At 37.8% G+C, this 23647-nt stretch overlaps 1 protein-coding gene across 3 annotated transcripts; it reads left to right on the top strand.

Annotated features, from left to right (window-relative positions):
• The first annotated feature begins 17728 nt into the window (after nucleotides 1-17728).
• LOC116207679 (zinc finger CCCH domain-containing protein 30) lies at nucleotides 17729-21885 on the top strand. Of its 3 annotated transcripts, XM_031540737.1 has the most exons (3): nucleotides 17729-18096; nucleotides 18658-18796; nucleotides 18945-21885. In XM_031540737.1, exon 3 carries the CDS (start codon nucleotides 19008-19010, stop codon nucleotides 21165-21167), a length of 2160 nt encoding a protein of 719 aa, XP_031396597.1. In that variant the 5' UTR covers nucleotides 17729-18096; nucleotides 18658-18796; nucleotides 18945-19007; the 3' UTR covers nucleotides 21168-21885. The 3 variants fall into 3 exon arrangements, with proteins under 3 accessions (XP_031396597.1, XP_031396598.1, XP_031396599.1); XM_031540738.1 differs by lacking the exon at nucleotides 18658-18796; XM_031540739.1 differs by lacking the exons at nucleotides 17729-18096; nucleotides 18658-18796 and adding an exon at nucleotides 18114-18611.
• Nucleotides 21886-23647: the final 1762 nt, after the last annotated feature.

Genomic DNA, 23647 nt, shown 5'->3' with positions numbered 1-23647 from the left:
CATTCATTTAGTGCAGTATGTTCAATTATAGTTGATCCGGGTCGAGATGCCCTCACAAAATTTTGATTTATTTGAGCATTGGGGCGGATTTCGAGTATCAAATACCAGAGAGTCAAAATAAAAAGAAAATTCGGATCTGGGGCTTGCCTTCGAATATGATTTTGACTTCGAACTTGCAATTGGGCTCATGTAAAAATTCTGATGGTTGGGCTTATTAAGTGGGCCCAATTGTTTTGACTTCCTTGCCCATTAAAGTATTTATTACATTAGAAGTTATTAGTGAATAAGAAGCCCGCGACAGTTTAATAGTCATAGGTTTAAGCATGCTGGTTTAAGGTTTCAATGGCGTAAAGGTGTTGTGTGATCTATATAATTTTGACTAATTAGGGAGTAGCCACAGCATCTCTAATTATGTTAAAACTATATATGAATATTTTAGGGTCACATATGGTAAAATAACATCGATTGTAATTAATCATACGAATATGATGAATTCTATCCCACAAGAGTCTTTATCATATGTCCATGAATAATTAGGATGGAATAACGTATTATATTCTTCGACTTGCCCACAGGAATTGAGGTTTATAATTTTTTTAGTTTCATCAAAATAAGGCCAAATATGGTACCTGAAATAAAACTCAGCCCACAGACAGTTTTGTTGTCTGGTTCATATTTGTGATTTATTGTGTGTTTTGCATTAGTAGAATATGCAAGGTTATGCCTTTATTCGAATTTTGAGCATGTATTTTGTTTATTTGCAGCTGTATTTCCCACTCTGATCTCAAACAGAAATTCCCAAACTAATTGGTGATAACTATAAATTGAGGAAGGAAAGGATTTTCCTTCATTTGGGGTGCATGAATATGGATTACACTATAAGGAAAGAGGAATCACCAGCTCCCACAAATGCTAGCACTCCAACTGAGGTAGCTCTTTATGAAGCATAAGAGCGATCTAATCGCATTTGCATGATGTTTATCAAGGCGCGTTTACCTGCTAGCATAATGGTTGCATTAGAGAGCGTAATAATATCAAGGAATTATTGATGGCCATAGATGAGCAGTTTGAGTCTTTAGATAAGGCCCTTACTAACACTTTTATGACCCGGTTATCATCTATGAGACTCACTGGAGTCAAAGGTGTACCTGAGCACATCATGATGATGAGGGATATTACGACCCAATTAAAGAAACTTGAGTTTGATATGTCTGAATCCTTCCTAATGCACTTCATTTTGAACTCCCTGCCACAGCAGTACAGGGCCTTTAAGATCTCTTATAACACTCATAAGGAGAAATGATCAATTAATGAGCTTTTAGCCATGTGCGTACAAGAGGATGGGAGGCTACTTGCTGAGATGAATGATAGTGCACATATGGCTGCACAAAGGAAGAGAAAGAAGACACAAGCCAAGCATAAGGACAAGGGCAAAGCGTCCATTCTAGGTGGTGTTACTTCTGTAAAAAGAATGGGCACATTAAGAAGGATTGTGTCAGATATAAGAAGTGACTTGAAAAGAAATGTATATTAATCTCTCCAGTTTGTTATGAATCTATATGGCTGACATTTGTCATAACACATGGTGAATTGATTCCGGTTCTACAATCCATATTTCCAATACCTTACAGGGCTTTCTAACCCATCGAAATCCAGTAGACAATGAGCATTGCATCTATACAAGGAAATAGAGTGCGCTCAAATGTCGAGGCTTTTGAAACGTGCAAGCTTGTTTTAAGTTCTGGTTTTATTTTATATTCCAAATTTCTCTCAAAATTTAATTTAAGTTTCCAGACTTGTACCCTTGGGATATTCCTTCAAATTTTTAGATTTGTTATGCAGTTTGTATTACAAATCTGATCTTGTTGCGAATAATACTATGTCTGATGGTCTTTTCCCAATCCATTTACAAGTTGATTCCATTTACAATACTATGCATGTTGAAGCGGGTATTAAAAGATGTGTTATGGATTAAAGTTCTTCCATTTTATGGCACCGAGTGTTAGGTCATATTTCAATTGACCGAATAAAGAGGTTGGTGAATGAAGGGATACTCGATACTCTGGATTTTACTGATTTTGAGACAATGTATAGATTGCATAAAGGGAAAGCAAACTAACATGTTAGAGAAAGGTGTTAGGAGAAGTTCAGACCTATTAGAGATCATACATATAGATATCTGTAGTCCAGAAATGGACTCTGGCAGTCAAAGATACTTCATTTCTTTTATAGATGACTATTCCCAATATATGTATCTATACTTGTTTCGTCATAAGAATGAAGCACTAGTTGCCTTTAAGGTTTTCAAGGCAGAAGTAAAGAAACAATGCGAAAAGCAAATAAAGATCGTGAGGTCAGATAGAATAGGTGAATATTATGGTAGACACACTGAGGATGGACAGGCACCTTGTCCATTTGCTAAGTTTCTCCATGAGCATGGGATAGTTGCCCAATACACCATGCCTGGATCTCCAGATCAAACCGGTATAACAGAGAGAAAGAATCGAACATTATTGGACATGGTGCGGAGCATGCTCAGCAGCTCCAAACTTCCAAATTTCTTGTGGATTGAAGCTCTCAAGACGGTTGTGTATATATTAAATTGAGTTCCAACTATGGTTGTTTTTAAAATGCCATTTGAGTTATGAAAAGGTTGGAAACCAAGTTTGCAACATATGCACATTTGGGGAATGTTCATATGAGATACGAATTTATAATCCACAGGAAAAAAAACTAGACCCAAGGACTATTAGTGGATATTTCGTTGGATATGCTAAGAAGTCTAAGGATTATAGATTTTACTGTGCATCTCACATCACCAGATTTGTGGAATCGATGAATGCCAAATTCCTTGAAAATAACTTTGGGGGTGGGTAGACTCAAAATTCTGAGAATGGTCATTCGAGGATAAAAACTCCCATTTCAAGAGAGAGATTGATTGTCATTCATAATGCACCTCCGAGTGGTATACTTCAACCAATCATTCAGAATCCACAAATAATTATTGATGAACCCGTTGATCTAGTTGCTCAGCAATTGCTAGAAACTATTGAGCAACTTGTTATGGAAGAAGCTCCTCTAGAGTATGAGGACACAACATTAAAGAGATCAACAAGGATGAGGAAGTCAACAATTTTTTGTGATTATGTTGTGTATTCACAAGAGTCTGACTACAACGTTGGAGCCGAAAATGATCCCGAATCGTTTTCACAGGCCATGTTTAGTGGTGAGTCAGAATTATGGTACAATACCATGAACGAAGAGATGAATTCAATGGCATCAATTGGAGTCTGAGATATTGTTGAGTTGCCTAAAGGTTCGAAGGCCATAGGGTGCAAATGGGTCTTCAAAACCAAGAGGGATTCAATAGGTAACATCGAAAAATATAAAGCGAGACTCGTAGCCAAAGGGTTCACTCAGAAAGGGATCAATTACATGGAGACTTTCTCGCCTGTATCAAAGAAAGATTCTTTCCGTTTTATTATGGCATTAGTAACTCTTTTGACTTAGAACTGCATTAGATGGATGTGAAAACAACTTTCCTCAATGGAGAACTAGAGGAGGAGGTATACATGAAATAACTTGAAGGGTTATCCTCTAGTAAAGGTGAGCATTTGGTCTGTAAGCTCAAAAAATCTATTTACAACATGAAACGAGCCTCCCGTCAGGGGTACTTGAAGTTCCATGATGTTATTTCTTCTTTTGGTTTTGAAGAGAACATCATAGAACAATGCATATACCATAATGTCAGTGGAAGTAAGATTTGTTTCCTGATTTTGTGTGTGGACGACATTCTACTTGCAACCAATGATGAGGGCTTGCAACATGAGGTGAAATAATTTATTTCTAAGAATTTTGATATGAAGCATATTGGTGAGGCATTTTATGTCATTGGGATTAAAATCCATAGGGATAGACCTCGCGGCATCTTAAGTCTGTCGCAAGAAACTTATATCAATAAGGTCTTGGAGAGATTTCGGATGAAGGATTGTTCGTCGAGTACAACACCCATTGTGAAGGGTGACAAGTTCAATTTAAACTAGTGCTCTAAAAAAAATCTAGAATGGGAACAAATGGCAAACATCCCATATGCTTTGTCTATTGGTAGCCTTATGTATGCTCAAGTTTGTACAAGGCCCGATATTGCATTTGTTGTGAGAATGTTAGGCAGATATTAGAGTAATCCAAGAATGGACCACTGGAATGCAGCAAAGAAAGCCATGAGGTATCTGAAAGGGTCCAAGGATTACATGCTCATGTATGGACATACCGATGTTCTTGAGGTGGTAGGCTACTCTGACTCCAACTTCGCTGATTGTGTCGATTCTCAGAAATTGACATCAGGATACATCTTTATGATGGCCAGCGGAGTTATTTCATGGAGAAGCTTGAGTCAAACTTTGACTACTACATCTACCACTGAGGCTAAGTTCGTTGCTTGCTTTGAGGCTACCTCACATGGTGTGTGGTTGAAGAGTTTTATCTTGGGGCTTAGAATTTTTTATTCTATTGCTAGGCCATTAAAGATACACTGTGATAATTCAGCTGCCATACAATTGGCTAAGAACCACAGAAGTCGAAGTCGAAGTAAGCACGTCGACGTAAAGTACTTAGCCATTAGGGAACATGTCAAAGAGAATAAAGTGGTCATTGAGCATATTAGCACTGAATTGATGATCGCTGATCCTTTGATGAAAGGCATGCCAACTAAGGGGTTCAAGGATCATGTGAATCGCATGGGACTTGATTCCACTACACAATAATAGCTGTACGAACCTTGTGTTTATCTTGACAATCTTATTCAGTTTATTTCTCATATGGATGTGCACATATGGTTTTCAAGGAATAACAGTTAAAGTTGGACCTAGAATAAACATAGGGTTTATTCATAAAGTTTTGGTTTGAGGTTGAAGGACTGAGACGCATCGTGATACATGGAAAATAATACTCGTTCTAAGAGGACTTATCGTCATGATTCCTGTATCTTATTTCTTCTAAAGTTGGAAATCATGATTTGAGCATCTAGATACTAAAATTTTCGAACCAAGTGGGAGAATATTGGAATTATGATCTCTAAATGTATGGTCTTCATTTTAGTATAGCTCCCAATAATTATCCTATTTATTATCCCTCGTTTCATGTTTACGTTGCCATTATGATGGGAGATGGCTGAGTTATATATATATATATATATATATATATATACACACACACACACACATTGATCAAGGTCTCCAAGCTCGGTGATTCGTGAGGTCACACACACCATCTACATGAGATTACCGAGAGCTTAGAAGATTTCCGATCGTTGTAAGAGTTCCAGGAGTCTCGCGTGAATCCAGAATACTATTCGTGATTGTTCGCTAGGCTCGTGGATTATTTAGTGATTATGTGTGAGTTATAATCCGGTCTTTCAAATACCACAATTAAAATCAATAGCTGGAGGCAATCCTAAATTCTTGTTTCCGCTATTTATCGTGTGTTCTAAATTCAGTGAGAATTCTGGTATTTATCTCACATAGACTTCTGGTATGCGCTTGAACTTCTCCTAGCCGGATGCGTATCTCGCACTGTGTTCCGTGGCCTTATTTGTTCGTAACTGTGTCACATCTACAAGGGCTATAACCTCGATTATGCTTATATGGACTTGTCATGTTTTGATCGACATCCGCCCACTGGGTACTGGTTCGAATATATATAGCAGGATTCAGATTTTTGGAAGAAGTATGCACAGGAAAGGAGCCCGACAGAGGGGAGAATTTCCTTCTCTCCCGACACATTCGATTCAATGAGAGCCTGAAGCACACAGATAGCCAGTATATACTTCCTTATAATATCGAAACAGTTGCCGAACCCAAACTCTGTAAGCCTTACCACACATCGAAAATGATACTTAATGAGATCTCCAAACTAAAGCCACCTAAAGACTATCAGGACGCTGCTGAAGTTGCGTCCGGTGATAATCACATTACATTCTTTTATGCTCTTGTCATCATCGATCCGTAATAGTTATCAGGAGCAGTCCATTATTGATGCTGACCAGAAGGAATGTTCCTATATGCGAGAAGGAAGAACAAGTCGATATCTGGAGGAGCGAAATAAGTCACCGGAGTCTTCCTCGGGAAGCAGTTCAGGGACACCCTCCTCTTCATCGGAGCCGGTGGGCACGCCAAAAGCTTTGGTATCCTGTACTTCTGAGCCTTCGGTGTTGAATAAATGAGAGACGAATTCTTACCATTTTCATTTTCTTCCCGAGCATTCAACATGTCGTTCGCCTCCTCAAAGTTCAACTGCTTTTCGCCGCTCGAGCTGGGAGGACTCTTCTGCTCGTTGTGCATTGCGCTCTTGTTTGCTGTTGCACCGTACGAGTTATTAGATAATTTTTGAGCCTGAGAATATGAATGAATGAACTACATCATTTTTTTCCCTATATTTATTCTAGGAATAGTTTAAAGTACACGATTTTATATTAATTATTATTAACTAACCCGAAAAGACTGACCGAAAAATTAAGGATCTAATCAATTCTACGAAAAGGGTTTTGAGGCTATGAATATTTCAACTACGTGACGCCAATGTGTTAAAAAAGATGGCGACAACAACATGCCAAACCACATGGCATTAACAATTTGGATAAATGGGAAAGTTTGTGCAACGTCCCATGTGCGTCCAAGAACACACTACGGCAGCAAAGCAACTGCTACACTATCGGAATTAACAAGACCATTCAAAGCTCTTGCCGAATCTCGGATAAGATTGGGGCGCTTTTCTTCGGTCGAGCTACCCGATTTTGTGAAGCAAACATCGGACGTACAACAAAATGAGAGTCAGTTGGAAGGTCGTATCGTGTACCCAGAGTATGAACACCGTGTCCTACACCGAGGGGCGTCGCCATGTCGACCGATGTAATAGGATTAAAGGACCCAAGGCACATGCATGATGTTATCCGATGATCCGGGTCGAACTCAAATGATGACTTCGGCCCATCCAACCTTCAGCCCAGAAGACCAATTCCGCACAGATGGACTTTCACACTCCCAACTGTAAGCTTAGCTTTGGTAGCCGGAAAGCGAGCCCAGCAAGACTCGCGCGGGGATCGTATCTCTTGATATTTGCTCGGCTCTTTGTTCAGATCACTAATTAGACTCGGTACGTATCCGCGGCATTTTTCGGTATTTCTTTTAATTATGACATTTAATTGTCACCTCTATGCTCTGCTTGCAAGAAGGTTCACCTACACGAGAACACAATAGGCCCATGGACCATTAACCATCCCGGCCCAAAGTCTTCAAGCAAGGGAGCACAGAGTTTTTCTATCGCTAGCTCATACTCCTCTTAAATTCGGGTCGGCCTTCATCATCCATCTTGGAATCGTAATGCCGCATTCCCGATTCCTCGTGAACGGCCTAAGCTCCTCAGTCCAAGCTCCAATTTCCTCATGCACATTGTAAGTGCGATGATACACTCATATGAGAACTTCGTGACAGTATTTACACACCATCTCAAGTTCAGCCTTGAATTTGTCGCATTCTTTACGAGTGGAGCGTGCAAAAAATATCTCGCATTCAAGGCGGTTTTTAATATAGAGGAATAAATTACACTTGCATGTGTTGATGATAACATTGTTTTTCTCCCTCGGCTTTGGATAGGCTAATCTCTTGCATTTTTTAGTGCACGGCAGTCGGAGGTTACTATGCTTGGATGGGCCCGCCGTTTTAGAATTAACCAATCGATACGTGATGGGCTTTAGTGGTCTTAAATCTACGTCATGTTACTTCTTTTCTTTCTTTTAATAATTTAATAAAAAGAATTTGGGACTTTCTAATAGGAGTGATAGTGATCATACACGAATTAAAAACTCAACATAGGTCAACAAGAGCAGCTCAAACTCAATTTTATTTTTCTTACTAAGCACGTCTTATTTAATAATGGATCATTCTCTGTACAAAATTTTATGTGGTACTTTATCTTCTAACAACTCATTCAAAGTTTTGTATCGCACGTACAAGTTACAATCGGAGCATTCGAGACTCGATTTTTACGTGTCCTGAGTCGATATCCCAAAATGGGGGAATAGTTATAATAAATATGACTCGTTGAAAAAGATGAATTATTTCCCCGGGAATGATGGCTCATACACCCCAAAGCAAGGCTTTTTCCCCTTCTATTTTCTTGTTGGCCCAAAAATGAGGCCTTTTTATTGCAATACCGTCCATACAATTAACATCACATGTAGTTCTGTCTTCTCTCTAGATAGAAAACTTTCCTAGGGCCTACTACGAGTCTCTATCTATCTCTAATTCAAAAACTTAAACTAATAAATAATGAGACGCAGACCACTTATAAACTCATATATTTTCTTTTTTTATGGTCTATGGGACGCGCTTATTTTCCAATCTCAACAAATCCGCCATAACATAACAATGGATGATCTTTTTTCATACTTTGTCCGAACGTGTCACGTGCCCTTGAGACTTGCCCTTAACAACTCACCATCAAGCAGGCATCTTCTTTTTTTTTTTCTCGGGTTTTTTGACTAAACCATAAGCCGGGGTTCCCCTTCCATACTCGAACAAGGAGAGACAGATTATCACTAGCACACTTTGAGTCTTTCGAGATCTGTAACTTGCATAGTGTGACCTCATATTGAAGCGTAAAACTTGCTCTTCTATTGTTAAGAATTTGAATCTCTATAGATTTGTACATATTTAAACTCATTTCTAATTTAAAAGTTCAAGTTAATAGATCGTGAATGATACATCGAAACACCATCTAAATTGATATAAACTAATGTATTTTATCTTTTTACGGCCCATGGTACACTCTTATTTCTCAATCTCAACTCTCTTCCTTGCGCCAAAAAAAAAAGAGGACAAAACCTCAGGTCCATCGTCGAGAGTCTTCGTTTTCCCCGTGAATTCATTTACCATAATTTTGCTTGGCCTCGCCCCAACTTAACCCATCTATACGTATTTTCTTTATTGTTATCTTTCCAAATAAGTAGCTCATCCCATATTTTCGGAACAATTTTCACACATTCTCGCACGTAGCCGAACAAAAGCACGCAATAATTTCTCATAACGAAGTTGCGATTCAACTCGTGAATCCTTAAATCATAAATAAAGAAATTAGTATTTGTTTGATAATTATCTGCTTTATTAGATTACTGTTTTCTTTTTTTTTTTTGGATAGGTTATTAGATTACTATTCTTGCTGAATATCTACGTCCTATTATGATTTGCAAGATACGGTGAGTCTGATCGGTCGATTGACGGCTCAGATCAGCCCGTCTGCTTCGATACTGACCCCCAGGAAATCAAGTGAATGACTTGTATAGATAATACCCAATTAAAATGGCTAAAAGTGCCCACAACGACGTATAAATTTTTATTTACAAGTATTTAAATTGATTTTTATTTATTTAGAGTATAATACTTATTGAATATATAATTCATAAAGTCACTTTGGGTGGGGCCGGGTTTGTCCCCAGGACCCCTCTCCATTCCACGCGTTGCTTTCTTTCTCTAGAAACGTCCTTTGTCCCTGTTCGATTTTTATGAGAAAAACCTGAATTTGTCCGACCAGAAAAATTTACAATTATAAAAATGAAATTAAAAAAAAGAAGAAAAAGATGGAGAAAGAAAGAACGAAAGAGAAATATGACTGTGTAGCCAAGTCCACCTCACCAGTAAACATCCGACCAACCCATGGGATCGATGCCGTCGACTCAGTGGAAGCGGGACATGTGTCCTCCAATCCCTATGTGTCATCCATGAGAAAATATTTAGTGTATATTATATGGTCAAATTTCTGCTTAAAACTCAATCAACAACTAACACGTACAAAATATATTGTTATAGTCTGTAAAGTGTTTCTCCCTATCTTCATATATGTCAATTGTTGATTAAGTTATACACTGTCACGTAATTGAATAATACTCAGTGAATATTTCCTTGTCGTCTCTTCCTCTTGACCGGGGTCTTTGTTTATTCAATATGAAGAATATATAAGCCAAGTAATATGATCTGGTGATTTTTCAGCTAAAAAAATAAAAAAAAATCAATGATTTTTATTATTCATTTTATTTATGCAAATAAATATAATATTTTTACATTTAATAATGAAATTAAGTTTAATTTATTTTATTTTTTAAAATTTGAGAAAATGGAGATAAAAATAATTGAGAAAAGTATGTAAGAGAATTTAAAAAATAAGATAAAAAAGTAATAACTGTGCAGTTAAATTGAGGAAAATATATTGAATAGTTGAGAAAATTATTATTAAAAAATTAATTGTAATAATAGATAAAAAAAAATATGAGAGAGAATTTGAATAAAAAAATTTTAAAAAGTAATAATTATATTGTTGAATTGGAGAAAAAATAAAGTAAATTAAGTTAAATTTAATTTTATAAACAAATATATTGTCTGAACAGAAATAACTTTCCCAATAGGGACCCCTCTGTCCATGACGAGGAAATTTGAAGCCGTACATGTGCTACTAATGGCCACTGGTCAAGATAGAAGTATCAACTAGAGATCAAGATAGAAGTTCGTGATCCATATCATGTGGGCATAAACGTTTGCCATCGCGTCCGTAACAACATAGGGTGCACTTTGACTGCTTGTTCTAGTAATGTTTAGAACTTAACTGGGTATATTAGTGATTGAGCGATTCAAAAGTTCAAATTAATTGGATGATGTGCGGTCCCAATTATTTTATATTAGGGTCCAAAATTTCTTGTATATTTAATTAATGTGCATTTTATCGACTCTTAATCAGCATTTCTCATGATCGTAGTGGGAAGGAATAAAAGCGGTCTAGCTAATTCTTCTCGTACGAGCTCGTTTCTTATGACGCGTGACGCCTACTCACTCCTTTGTTTTATGCTTTAAAGCAGATTTAATCACACCGAGATTCGAGATAACCTTATTCTTCGTGTTGAGTCAGGTTCGAGATTCGTCCGAAATGGAAGACACTGAAACGGTGCTGTCGCGTACAGTCGGGCTCCTGTGAAGGCCCAAATCGGCCCTAGTCGCTATCGTATAACACCATCACAAGAAAGTCACTTTCATGGTGGTGGGGGCATCCGATTTGGGTTCGGATTTGTAACTTTCTTGATAAAAAAATTCTCTCTATCCCTTGGGGGTGGGCTGATTCAAAGGCAATTTTTTAAAAGAAAAAATATACCAAAATCAGCTAAAGTTGGGACCATATTCCTATCTTAATGAATATTATTGCATGCGTTGGGTAGATAGTGAATGTATGCATCAACCCAAAACCTAAGTGCTCCATAATCCATCCCCCTTTTAATTAATCAATATGTACAGTATGTGTCATTTCTCTTTTCTTTCACATAAAAAGAGATAAGAGAGAGATTGACATAATTCCCCATTTGTCCTGCCTTCCCTAAATGTCAAAAAGGTTAATTATATATTTCACATTTTTCCCCAAAAAACAAAGAAAAAAATAAAAAGCAGAGAAATCCCTTTTTGTTAGAGAAATTTGGAGGTTCTGACTAGGAAATGATGTGGAAAGACACGTCCATCTCCTTGAGCTGAAGTGTGTGGACAATCCCATGTCTTCAAGCTCAAGCCTGGCTGTTTTGTATTAGTCGAAATATCAGGTGTTGGAATTCCACCCATTGGTTCCTATTGATCGAAAGCCTAAAAAACGGTTCACCAAATACATAAAAAGCCTACGTAACGAGGAACTTATCGGATGCATACGAAAGCTTGTATATATGGATCCGCACCAAGTGCATGGCAAAGAAAAAATTGCACGCGTGCCTGTATGATGCCTTTCAGTTTGGCGCAGGGGCTTATTCTCGCGAGAAAAACGATAACAAGTCTTCTAAGTCGATTAGGGTTACAACGCAAAACAAGGATGTGGACTGACATGAAATCACTAAAAGAAAAACTCATATTAGAGATAGTGATTTATTTCTAAAATCCATTTATTTGCTTCTAATAGTATAAGAGGCAAATGAGTAAATTGTCCCATTTACCTGTATTGTTTTAGGTCTATATACGCAAATTAGTAATAATTAATAAAAGTCGCCAATTAATACTATTAGTGTTAATTAAAATTGCCTCAAATAAGGAGATATAACAAGAAATTTTGTTACTAAATTTATCATTAAGGACAATCATAATTGTTGTGTAATTTTTCAAAAAGAAAATTATATTAATCACATTTGACTCTAATATATCTCGCATCTTTCTATTGTGTTTTGAATCCGACTCGAACATTTGATGTCTAGCACAACATTTTTAGTCTCGCGCCTTTACCATTTCACCACCAATACATCTTTTAATTGAATTACAAATTCAATTTATGTCTCACAATAAAAAATGTCAAGCCTCTATAAATATGTAAAATTTTTATTTATATTCAATTTAAAAAATAATTGATAGGTAAATATGATAGTAAATCAAAGATTGTGCATATATATCATTAATTTTTTTTCTCAGGGTAGTAAATTTGATGATTGTTTCTGTAATTAATTTTTTTTATAAAAAATAGATAAAAATACAATATATGATGTAAAATACACAAATATATTAGCAACTATTTTATTTAATTTAATACTTGCATAACACAATTTACACTTATAAATAAATAAAACACATTTTTTACTTTTGCATAGAGTTAATTGAATATTTTTTAATTTATATCTAATAAATTTTCTATGTTAAGTAAAAATAATCCTACTTTCAACATTTTATGTAATTACTTTGTAGATAAAATTTGTTAAGTTGGAGGCAAATGTTTATTAGATTTAGAGGCAATTGTAATTTACATCTAAAAAAATATATTATGGGCAAATACAATTGAATTTAGAAATAATTAAATCTTTTGCTTTCTAAAAGATGAATTACCGACAATATTTCTATATGTCTCTACTTATACATTTCTAAAAAATATTTTTTAGAGGCAAAAGTATTATTTGCTGTTAAAAATTATGATATAAATTTATTATTTATTCAAGTATCAATTTTTTGTGCTCTAGAGACAAATAAAATCTATATAAGAGACATATATTATTATATTTGTCTCGATATAAGAGTTTTAGAGGAAATTTTTGTAATTGCCTCTTATTACTCATCTCTAATTAGGGTATTGCTTGTATTGATTATCTCTCTTCAATTAAGGGCAATTAAATTAGACTTTATACAGTTTGGAGACGAATAAAAAATTAGATATTTATATATATCAAATCCGGCCAATCTTAGGGTTGGGAGTTATTTTCTGTTGTAAAATGCCTGAGGCTGAGAATTAATATATCTAAAGTTTTCTTTTAGTGTATATCACGTCACCTAATATCAGAAAATCGAATGACTCTGACTATATTATATATTCGAACAAAGTCGATCCCATAATGAATAAATTCCTCCCAATTGAATATGAATATATCCAAAGTTTTGGAACCTTATGGTCTCATCACAGTACGTGTTTGGTTCCAAGGAAAATAATTTCCTATAAGCTCACGTCCGAAAGTAGTTAAACGTCTAAATAACCCAAACAGTCCTCCGATGCACGACCTCCTTCCTGTTAAGAAAACCCTGACAGTGAAAGCTCCATCGTATTATTTTGTCCAAGAAAAGAAAACCTCCATTGCCTCGACGGTTAATATATATTGTCATGATTTTCTTTTCTCGGAAAGGGGCGAGAGACAAAATTTTGATTCGGTAATTAAATCGACCGGTCTCGTTCTTTGTCAATCGTTTTATCTACTTCGTTTATATTTCCAGCGGGGAAATGGAGGAATTTTCTTACCCACATTTGCGCATTGCCCTTATACGCGAGTTTAAATAGGGTTTCAGTGATTTTCTCTGCATTGGATTTGTTCGACCTATATGTACACACGTTATATATAGATTGCGTCTTATATCTTATATTATTATTTAAACGAAAGTTCGATTTTAGAACTATGAGTATGGCCGAATAAGGGGAAGAAAAGAATCGAGGCAATCCAATCCAATTATAGGTCTTAATTAATTTGGATGCTACCAGAAAACTTTTAAGGTAAGTTTTTTCTTTTACCAAATCATGAAATTTTGAATTTCTTTTTTTATATACCCGTTTTGTGTAAGCAATGTCATTAAGTTCCTTCCTAACTGCAGATGTTTAAATGCCAATCTTTTAGCAAATATTGTTGGGTAAGATCCATACACATTAATTGAGCTGACTCCTAAATTTGCTATCATCATTATTTAACTAATTCTTCGAAGAAATATATATCTTGATTGGATAAATATGACGGCATAAAAGAAAATATATATATATTTCCCCCTCGTTTTCTTTTCTCAATAGTTATATTATTACATGTCCATGATGGCAGGGAACCTTAATATATTAAAACTCGTTCATCCGAAGGATGGAGCAAAATCTTCAAAAAATTTATATATAATTCCATCTTTAATCGCAAAATCACTGGACTGAATCCAAGCTATTCGTCCCATATACATAGTCTATCCACGATCCAACATGCATAAACCATGCATTAAGTGCCCAAATTGACAATCAACCCAATCAAGACGTTGCTAGCTAGTATAAATGAAAGGCATACTTTTATAAAGATTCAGGCCGTCTAATATTATAATCCTATCATTATCGGGGTGCTTATATATAAATAAATCAATATATAAAATTCATCATTATTCAGACAAGAACTTCTTAGGGTTTGTTTTCCCATCACAATAAATTGCTAACAATTTTAATGGAGAACTTCTTTATGTAATGTAAATAAGTTACTGGCGAGAAAAAAAAAAAGGAATATGGCGTCCCTACATCATCCCTCCATTAATAACCTTCTTATTCTAAGTTTATTTGATTTAATTCATCTAATTTTTAATATTTTACACTATAGTTAGTTACTTATTCAATAATTCTACCTTTCAACAGAATGAAAGAAGTGCAAACTATTTTTTTCACGGTCAATATACTCTTCATCAATTTCAGTTTGAAAAGTAATTATTATATGTCAACCATTTATATGTAATTTCAATGTGGAAATGTAAATAAAGCATCCGTGGAGGCTTTATTTTTTCAAATCACACGATTTTTTAAATATAAGGTTTTGAATATTCGTGGCTTTAGAAGATGAATGGCTTCATATGCCATCTCAAGCTTGAGGAAGTTAAAATTGAATTTTCTATGGCAAAAAAGAAGAAGAAGAAGCACAATATGCGATATAGTCGCTTTCGTTATATTCCGATGTACATAATTAATCGGATGACTTAATATATGATTACTTGATCTTAATTTATTATTATGGTTTCATGCAATAATATGTTAATATTAGACAAAACCCATTCAGATATTAAACCTATACATATATTTATATCTATATTTAATTTATAGTTCTTTTGGGTTTTGTGGTCAACCTGGGCGGCCGTAAAGGTTTGCCCGTCGGGGCTCCTTTTTTGCTGAATCCCCATTGAAGCAAGAAAAGCCATATTTTCTTATTTATAATTCTTAATGCTTTATCCGATATGACAAAATATTTTTTCATGAAAAACCCAGTCATCGAAAGCAACCATAGTTCGACAATTAGGAATTGATCAATTCACCTTCATTATTGGTACTTTTTATAATCATATAATAATATCATATCATATTATTATTTAATTGAATTGTTTGATTTTGAAACTACAAGGCAAATTTATAGAAAATTTTAAATTGTTGAAAATATCCCTTATTTTTAATTTGAGTATGTGATAGAATTAGAAATAAATTATAAAAGTTGAAGGCAATATTATTTATTTAATATTATTCTTTTTTCCGTTTCTTTCCTCACACATATCAAAATCTATTTATTTTGTTATTTTCTCTTTCAATCTCTCCTTCCCACGTTCTATAATCTATATCATTATTGTTGTTCCATTTTTAAATTTTATTTCAAAATCTGACTTTTTTTACTTACCCAAAATTTTGTCCTTCCTTTTCTAAATCAATTCATTCATAAAAGTATAAGAAAAAGAGTGTTGTTATATCCTTCTAATAATTAACCTGAAAATTTTTTAAATTTAAAATCTAACTAATAATGTCATGAGTTGTGACTACATAATATCAAAAGACTATTCAATTAATGTCAGTGAGATTTTGAACTATGAGAATGTTTAGGCATACAAATTAGGAGGATTTAACATTTTTGTTAGAAAAAATAATTATAGTTGGCTCGCCACACACAAGGTAAAGTCTAATGTCCCGTTTGATTTCTAAATCCGGTTTTAAGATTTTAACTTTAATTTTAATTCTACTTACTACACAATAAAAGTCAAAAACATAATTATTACTTTTTTCAATTTTTTAATAATTTAATTCAATTTTTAATAATAAATTCTCTCAACTATTTATTAATTTTTCACACTTTTTCTCATAATTCAACATCACAATCATTACAGACCAATTAAAATCAAAATTCAACTCAATTCAACTTTAAAATCAAATACTCTATAAAGTGCGTGGAGATATATATATATATATATAAATATATTCATTCTAAATCTCAATAAAATTCTCTGAATTTGTTAATTCACAGAAAAGTAGTAGACATCTTATCTTACCAAAGAAAACAAGTTGTAGACAAACTAATCGATATTTCTAAGACAACAGAATAATTGCAATAGCTCAAAAGAATAATTGACAATTTAGGTATAGAGAATATATATTTTTATATTATTTATTAGAATAGAAAATAGCGTTGTCGCTATTTTTCTAAAAACAATTTAATTAACTTAATTGTACTATTTTTAGCATTTTTTATAGAGTCGTTGGTGCTCCATGCTTTCTTTGCACCCTCCCCGTGATTTGACTTCACAATTAACCGGAATTGACCCGTGCCTGGAGTCCGATCCCCTGCGCCCGATACCACGTCCCACTTTCCCCGACCTCATCGGCGGACTCCAAATCTCCGGACTCCAAATCTCCGGACTTAATTCCAGTTCAATCAGGGCTCCCGCGCACGTCCGAGGTCACCGGCTCGGCCGGTCTCCCCACCCCGGCCCCCGCTCCCACCTAACCGGTCTCCCTCCCAGCCTTTTCACCTCCCCCGCCGGTTTCCAGTAACTTCTAAGTTGTCCGCATCAGGGGGCCTTTGCTCCCGTGCTCCAACCAGACCGCTTCCCTGGCTGACGTGGCGTTGACTCATTGGATAAGGCGATTACTTGGAGGACAGCAACGTCATTTTTGCCCCGCGAGCGGGGAAATCCCCTACTGAGCTTTCTCCTGCCCCCGTCGAAGAACCCGCCCGGATGCAGCGGAGGCGCGCCGCACGAGATCCCACCTCCCGGGAATTTAACTTTCATGTGGAGTGAATTTAGGTTGAATTTCCATGGAATTTGACCTAAAGACGAGGTTAAATTCTTACATGAGTATCCGCGAAATGAAGGCGGTGCCACCCCCTTCTATTCCCCGCAGCCAATCAGACGGCGCCGCGTCACACCGATTGGCTGCGTCGGCCCACCGTCAATTACAGGATTACCCCACGGTGGCAGCTTCAAATGACTGTTTTACCCTCTTCAGGACACGCGGCAGAGCATGAACGGATGTACGAAAAGTGGGTGTCCGCAGCAGATGCACTGACAATAAACTTAATAGGGATGTCAGTGCGCCTGCCTTTTTATAATTTTTCTTTAGCTTCTATTGGATAGGCGATTTTATCTAACCCAAATTCTTTTTTTTTTTCATTTTTTTTTTGGGTGCAAATTCCCCTCTTTTTTTATTTTTATTTTTTTTTCTCTGCTTCAACTTACAAAGAAACATAGGAAATAGAGATGGAGGAAGAAGAACAAAGAGCTCCTCCTCTCAGTCTCCATCTTCTCTACCCCCATACACTCTCTCTTTCAGAGAGAAGATAGTTCTCTTCTCCCCATTTTCCATTTTATTCTTTGTAGGGAAAACAAGTTTTCTCCTTTGTTTTTTCGGTGGGCTTCTTTTTAGTTTTTTTGTTCTGCTCCGAGGAGGAGGAAGGTGAGAGGCTGCCTGCGCTTCTTTTGGTTCTCCGCTTCCCCCTCGATATTTTTAACTACAAGTGGAAATCGGCAGCAGATCTGCGAGAGCTCTTACATTTTCTTGAGCTGGGTATAACTGGTAAGATTCGCTCCAATCACCAGACTGCTTGTTGAAATCGCCCCCCACCCCCCTTCACTTTGCTCGGAACAGTTCTGCTTTGGTCGGCTGGGTCACATGCAAAGATTTGCCCTTTTTTGATCTTTTACTCCCGCTTTGCTTCCGATCTGTCTGCTCAAAATAGACATCTGATCTGTGATGCTACCTTCCTCTGGGGATGTCTCTCATACCTTGTTAGTTTCGTGTCTTGGTTCTAGCCTATTATTTGGTCTGTGCAGGAAGGGTTCTTTTCACCGGATTTGTAGTCAGATCGTTAATTTGCCATTTCTGGGTTTGTGGGTTTTGCTTCTCTGATGTTCTTGTAGCTGCTTTGGTCTCCTTGGAAGCTTCTTTTGCGTAGTCAATCATTGTCGTGCTCATTTCTTTCTTCTGCTTGACAAAGCGTTGATCTTTCTGTTAAGTTGGTTTTTCTTCCGAGCCCGGTAACCTCTGCCATATGTTGTTCCGATGAAGTGCTAAGCAAACTACTTTTTCAGGTTTGTCTTTCTTGTGAAATGGGTTTTGTTGTTTTTATGTTCTTAGGGTTGGATTGGGCCGTTTCCCATATGAAATCTGATGGAAAGTCGAAGAAGAAAGGAGCAGCAGCCGTTTGATTCTGTCATATGGGGAGTCTTAAATATTGGAATCATTTTCCATTAATCATGTAGCTCATTTTCATTCGGTCAGTGCTCACTTGCGGCTTTGTAGTATCGTTGCATCCTATGTCTGTACTGTTTCTTCCATCCTTTCTTCTGCGACTTATCATTATTCAGAGTCAAAACCTTCCCATGAGTAATAAATTAATGGGGATTTTGCATTCTTTGTGGCAGAAGAAGGATTTGTACTCGAGATCTCTGATTACGTTGCAAGAATCTAGGCGTCCCCTGGAAGCCATGAGTCACTTGACTGTCGTGACTGAGGATACTTTTGTGAGTTTGCTTGAGCTCGCTGCTAATAATGATATTGAAGGCTTCAAGCGGTTCATCGAGCGTGACCCTTCCAGCATTGATGAGGTTGGGTTGTGGTATGGTCGACAGAAGGGGTCGAAGCAGATGGTGAACGAGCAGCGGACTCCATTAATGGTTGCTGCAACTTATGGAAGTGTCGAAGTGATGAAACTGATCCTCTCCGTATCAGACTGCGATGTCAATCGATCCTGCGGCCTGGACAAGAGCACTGCTCTCCATTGTGCTGCCTCAGGTGGAGCCGTGAATGCCATTGAGGCGGTGAAACTGCTCTTAGCTGCAGGTGCAGACCCCAACTTGACAGATGCAAGTGGCCATCGCCCGGTGGATGTTATTGTTGTCCCCCCAAAGCTACACCAGATAAAGTTTGCCCTCGAAGAGCTCCTTTCAGTTGAGGGCTCCATTGGGGAACGAAACCTGAGGATATCAGTGGCCACTTCCAATTCGAACTCACCCCCGCTCTCTTCCTCTCCTGAGAACGGGTCCCCTGCTTCAGCTACTGGTACTTCTCCAATGAAGTCCAAGTTGAATGATTTCCCGGCTCCCTTGGTGTCAGAAAAGAAAGAATATCCCATTGACCCATCTCTTCCTGATATCAAGAACAGCATTTTCTCAACCGACGAGTTCAGGATGTACTCTTTCAAAGTCCGGCCCTGTTCCCGGGCTTACTCACATGACTGGACCGAGTGTCCGTTTGTCCACCCTGGTGAGAACGCCCGTAGGCGGGACCCAAGGAAATTCCACTACAGCTGTGTCCCGTGTCCTGACTTCAGGAAGGGGGCATGCAGGCGGGGGGATATGTGTGAGTATGCCCATGGAGTCTTTGAGTGCTGGCTGCATCCCGCCCAGTACAGGACCAGGCTGTGCAAGGATGGGACGAGCTGTGCGAGGAGAGTTTGCTTCTTTGCTCACACAGAGCAGGAGCTTCGGCCTCTGTATGTATCAACTGGTTCGGCCGTGCCTTCTCCCCGTTCGGCAGCAGCTTCCGGGGCTGCTGCTGCCGCTGCTATGGACTTTGCTGCTGCGATGAGCCTCTTACCAGGATCTCCTTCTTCAGTCTCTGTCATGTCTCCTTCTCCGTTCACTCCTCCGATGTCCCCTTCTGCTGGTAACGGAATGTCTCACTCTTCGGTCCCATGGCCGCAGCAGAATGTTCCAACCTTGCACCTTCCTGGCGGCAACCTCCAGTCCAGTCGCTTAAGATCGTCCCTCAACGCGAGAGACATCCCTGCGGATGAGTTTGATATGATGAATGATTATGATTTACAGCAGCAGCAACAGCAGCAGCAGCAGCAGCAGCTGTTGAATGAGTTTTCAGTCCTCTCACAACCCTCAATGGTGGCTAATTCATTGAATCGATCAGGGCGGCTGAAGACTCTGACCCCATCGAACCTGGATGATCTCTTTTCTGCTGAGAGCTCATCCCCCAGATATGCGGACCAGGCTTTGGCCTCTGCGGTTTTCTCGCCGACCCACAAGTCCGCAGTCATAAACCAGTTTCAACAGCAGCAGCAGAGCATGTTATCTCCGATCAACACATCCTTCTCTCCCAAGAACATGGATCATCCTCTTCTTCAGGCATCCTTTGGTGTTCCAACTTCGGGGAGAATGTCTCCTCGTAACATGGAACCGATCTCTCCTATGGGCTCTCGGGTTTCCATGCTAGCTCAGCGTGAGAAACAGCAGCAACAGTTTCGAAGCTTGAGCTCTCGTGAACTCGGATCCAACTCCTCTGCTATCGTGGGTTCCCCCGTGGGTTCTTGGTCCAAATGGGGAAGCTCTAATGGGAAGCCTGATTGGGCCGTCAGTACGGATGAGCTGGGCAAGCTGCGTAGGTCAAACTCATTTGAACTCGGCAACAACGGCGGGGAGGAGCCTGATCTCTCCTGGGTGCAGTCACTTGTTAAAGAATCTCCGACTGACCTCAAGGAGAAGCTCTCATCATCTCACTGTGGGGTTCCACCTGCTACTGCTCCGTCCGGGGAGGTTCCGAACATAAGCTCGCAGGCAGAGCCTGTTGACCATGCGGTGCTAGGAGCGTGGCTCGAGCAGATGCAGCTTGATCAGCTCGTGACTCAGCAAAACTAGGACAGAAGGCTTCTCGCTGAACTGAAACATTGAGGTAGTAGACAAGACAGACAGCCCTAAGGATTTTGGTAAATACTATGACTTTTTGCTGGAGAATTTTGTTGTTTGTGGGTTTTAAAGAAGGTGGCATTAAGAACAAGGAGGTGGAAGGTGAAAGGGGGGGAATTCGTTTTAACCAATTTCATTGTTTCGATCGATTACAACAGAAGTTAGAACAAAGAAGGAGGATGGGAACGTCTCTGGGTTATAAGCAGAAATAGTCCCAGGCTAGGAAGAAGTTCATTCCTTCTTTTCGGTTTTTCTTTTTCTTCCCAAATATCTTACAGTCTTAGGTACCCTATTATTCATAATTTTTTTTTCTTCGGCCTCTATGATATTTTCATGAAGATGGAACTCTGAAAGCCTATATGTTCCTTCCGATATTTTGCTCCTTTCGATTCATTAACACCCTCGAGAAGAACTGAGAAGAGAAGGGTCATCAGTGCCTTTTCGTTTTTCCTTTCTTTTTTAGTTTTCTGGGAATGGAACAAGAAAGTGAGGGGGGCAGATGTTTCCCCATGTTTGTAGTATGGAACCAATAATCTGTTCAAATGATGCCAGCAACTGCTGGGAGAAGTAGAGAAGAAGAATGGAGATGATATTGATCCTTTTGCCATGTAACATTCCATTACAGATTACTCTTTCTTCATATAATAATTGCTTCATTTGTTGTCTTTAATGGCTTTCTTAATGCTGTTCTTGATTGCTGGTCCGGTTCTTTGGGATGTGGGAAGAAGAAAAGCCTCTTTCCCCAATGGAAGTATATGATATTATATCATATCAGTTATGGTGATGGGATGGCAATATTTAAAGCCAAAGGGTCTACGGATGATGGATCTTGCTTTGGGTTGATGATGGCATGACTCTGATAATGATGCCATGATTCTTGATTGGTGAGTACCCCCCAACCCCAGTTATTCTATTCTCACGAGGGTATCAATCCAAGAGAAAGTAAGAGGGGAGGTGGCCTGTTTTCTTGCTCCGAGGAATATATAAATCGACAGGAGCTCTCGCCCGGGACGCGTATCCATCCTCTGCATCGGGATAAAACCCGAGTTTACTTTCATCTGGTGGTTGTTTTACTCGCGGGAGAAAGAACCTGCGAAGATACGGGTAATCACGGGTTTTATTCCTTTTGCTTCTTTTAACTACATCTCTTTTGCAGAAGAAGAAAATGATAGCAAAAGTCGCATACTTTCGGTGCCTTTAGATCCTCTCTTTTGGCTGAGAAAATTCAGGGGGAAAAAAAATGATAATAATAATAATAATAATTTTTTTTTTCTAAAAGAAAGGATTTATTTTACCTAAACCCACCAGACGAGGATGGTTCTTGTCGTGTTGACAAGATCTTATGCATGTATGCATGCATGCTTCTTCTTGTTGCTTTGCTGAGGTGTTTGGTTCTTGAAATAATGCTATCTTTTTAATTATTTTCGAGATAAATAAATATAGTAAGGGAGATGTTGTCATCATTCCAATTGTTTGAGAGCTTAAAAGCATTGATTTGGACATTCAAGAGGACAAAAATCAATGGAAACAGAGTATAGTGGGTAACCCCCAAAAATATATATATATATTTTTTTTAAAAAAAAAAAAAGAAGCAGCAAATTCTCGTTTCTCATCTCCCTTCTTTTCATGATCAAGGAAAAGAGCTTGATCGCCCATGAAACATTTTTCCCTTTTTTCTTTTTCTTTTTTTTTAGAGCCAATTTACGAACGGTTCAGCGTGAGGACCATCCCGAAATGTTTGATATGACAATAGAAAGGGACACTTGAACTGTGTCCATAAACTGGATCGGGGAATTCTTCTCTCTACTCTCTTATTAAAAAAGAATGCATATCGTTTTGCCTTCAAATGAGAATGACATCTCTATTTTATTAGTTATTCTTCGGTATTTTCCTTTCTTTGCTGCGTTTTTTCCGGGAACCACCCTTGGAAATTAATAATAAGGGGAGGGGGGACCTCGACCATTATTGTTTGATTGAATGACTCTTTTCCATAAAGTTGTGGAGTTCCTTCAATGCCATGAGGTCACAAGGGGTCGAAAGTGGAAATTTTGGTCCTCGCAATTGATTACCATCGGCAATTATTTAATTAAGAATTTTGACGAAGCTGTGAAATTTAGTTGAATTCGGATTTGTAAGCAAAGATCATTGGATTGGAGGAAAGATGGATTCGTTGATCAAGGAAGAGAATTGCTTGTTTTAAACATGATATATATATATATATATATATATATATTATGTGCTATTCTAGAAGATTATGTCGAGACATTTATGGATTTAGTCTATTGGCATTGCCCGGTGGTCGTATTTTGAAATTAGGGGGTGTCATCAATAAATTGGTGGTCCAATCTTGACATTCATTAGTGAATTAATTTTAATAAAATTGTCCCACTAAGTCGAGATAATGCAATATCACTGATCACTAATTAGACTTA

Source organism: Punica granatum, chromosome 5 (assembly GCF_007655135.1).
Source record: "Punica granatum isolate Tunisia-2019 chromosome 5, ASM765513v2, whole genome shotgun sequence".
NCBI classification, from domain to species: Eukaryota; Viridiplantae; Streptophyta; class Magnoliopsida; order Myrtales; family Lythraceae; genus Punica; species Punica granatum.
Note: the sequence above shows the minus strand (reverse complement) of the source record. Positions and strands in the feature narration are given on the sequence as shown.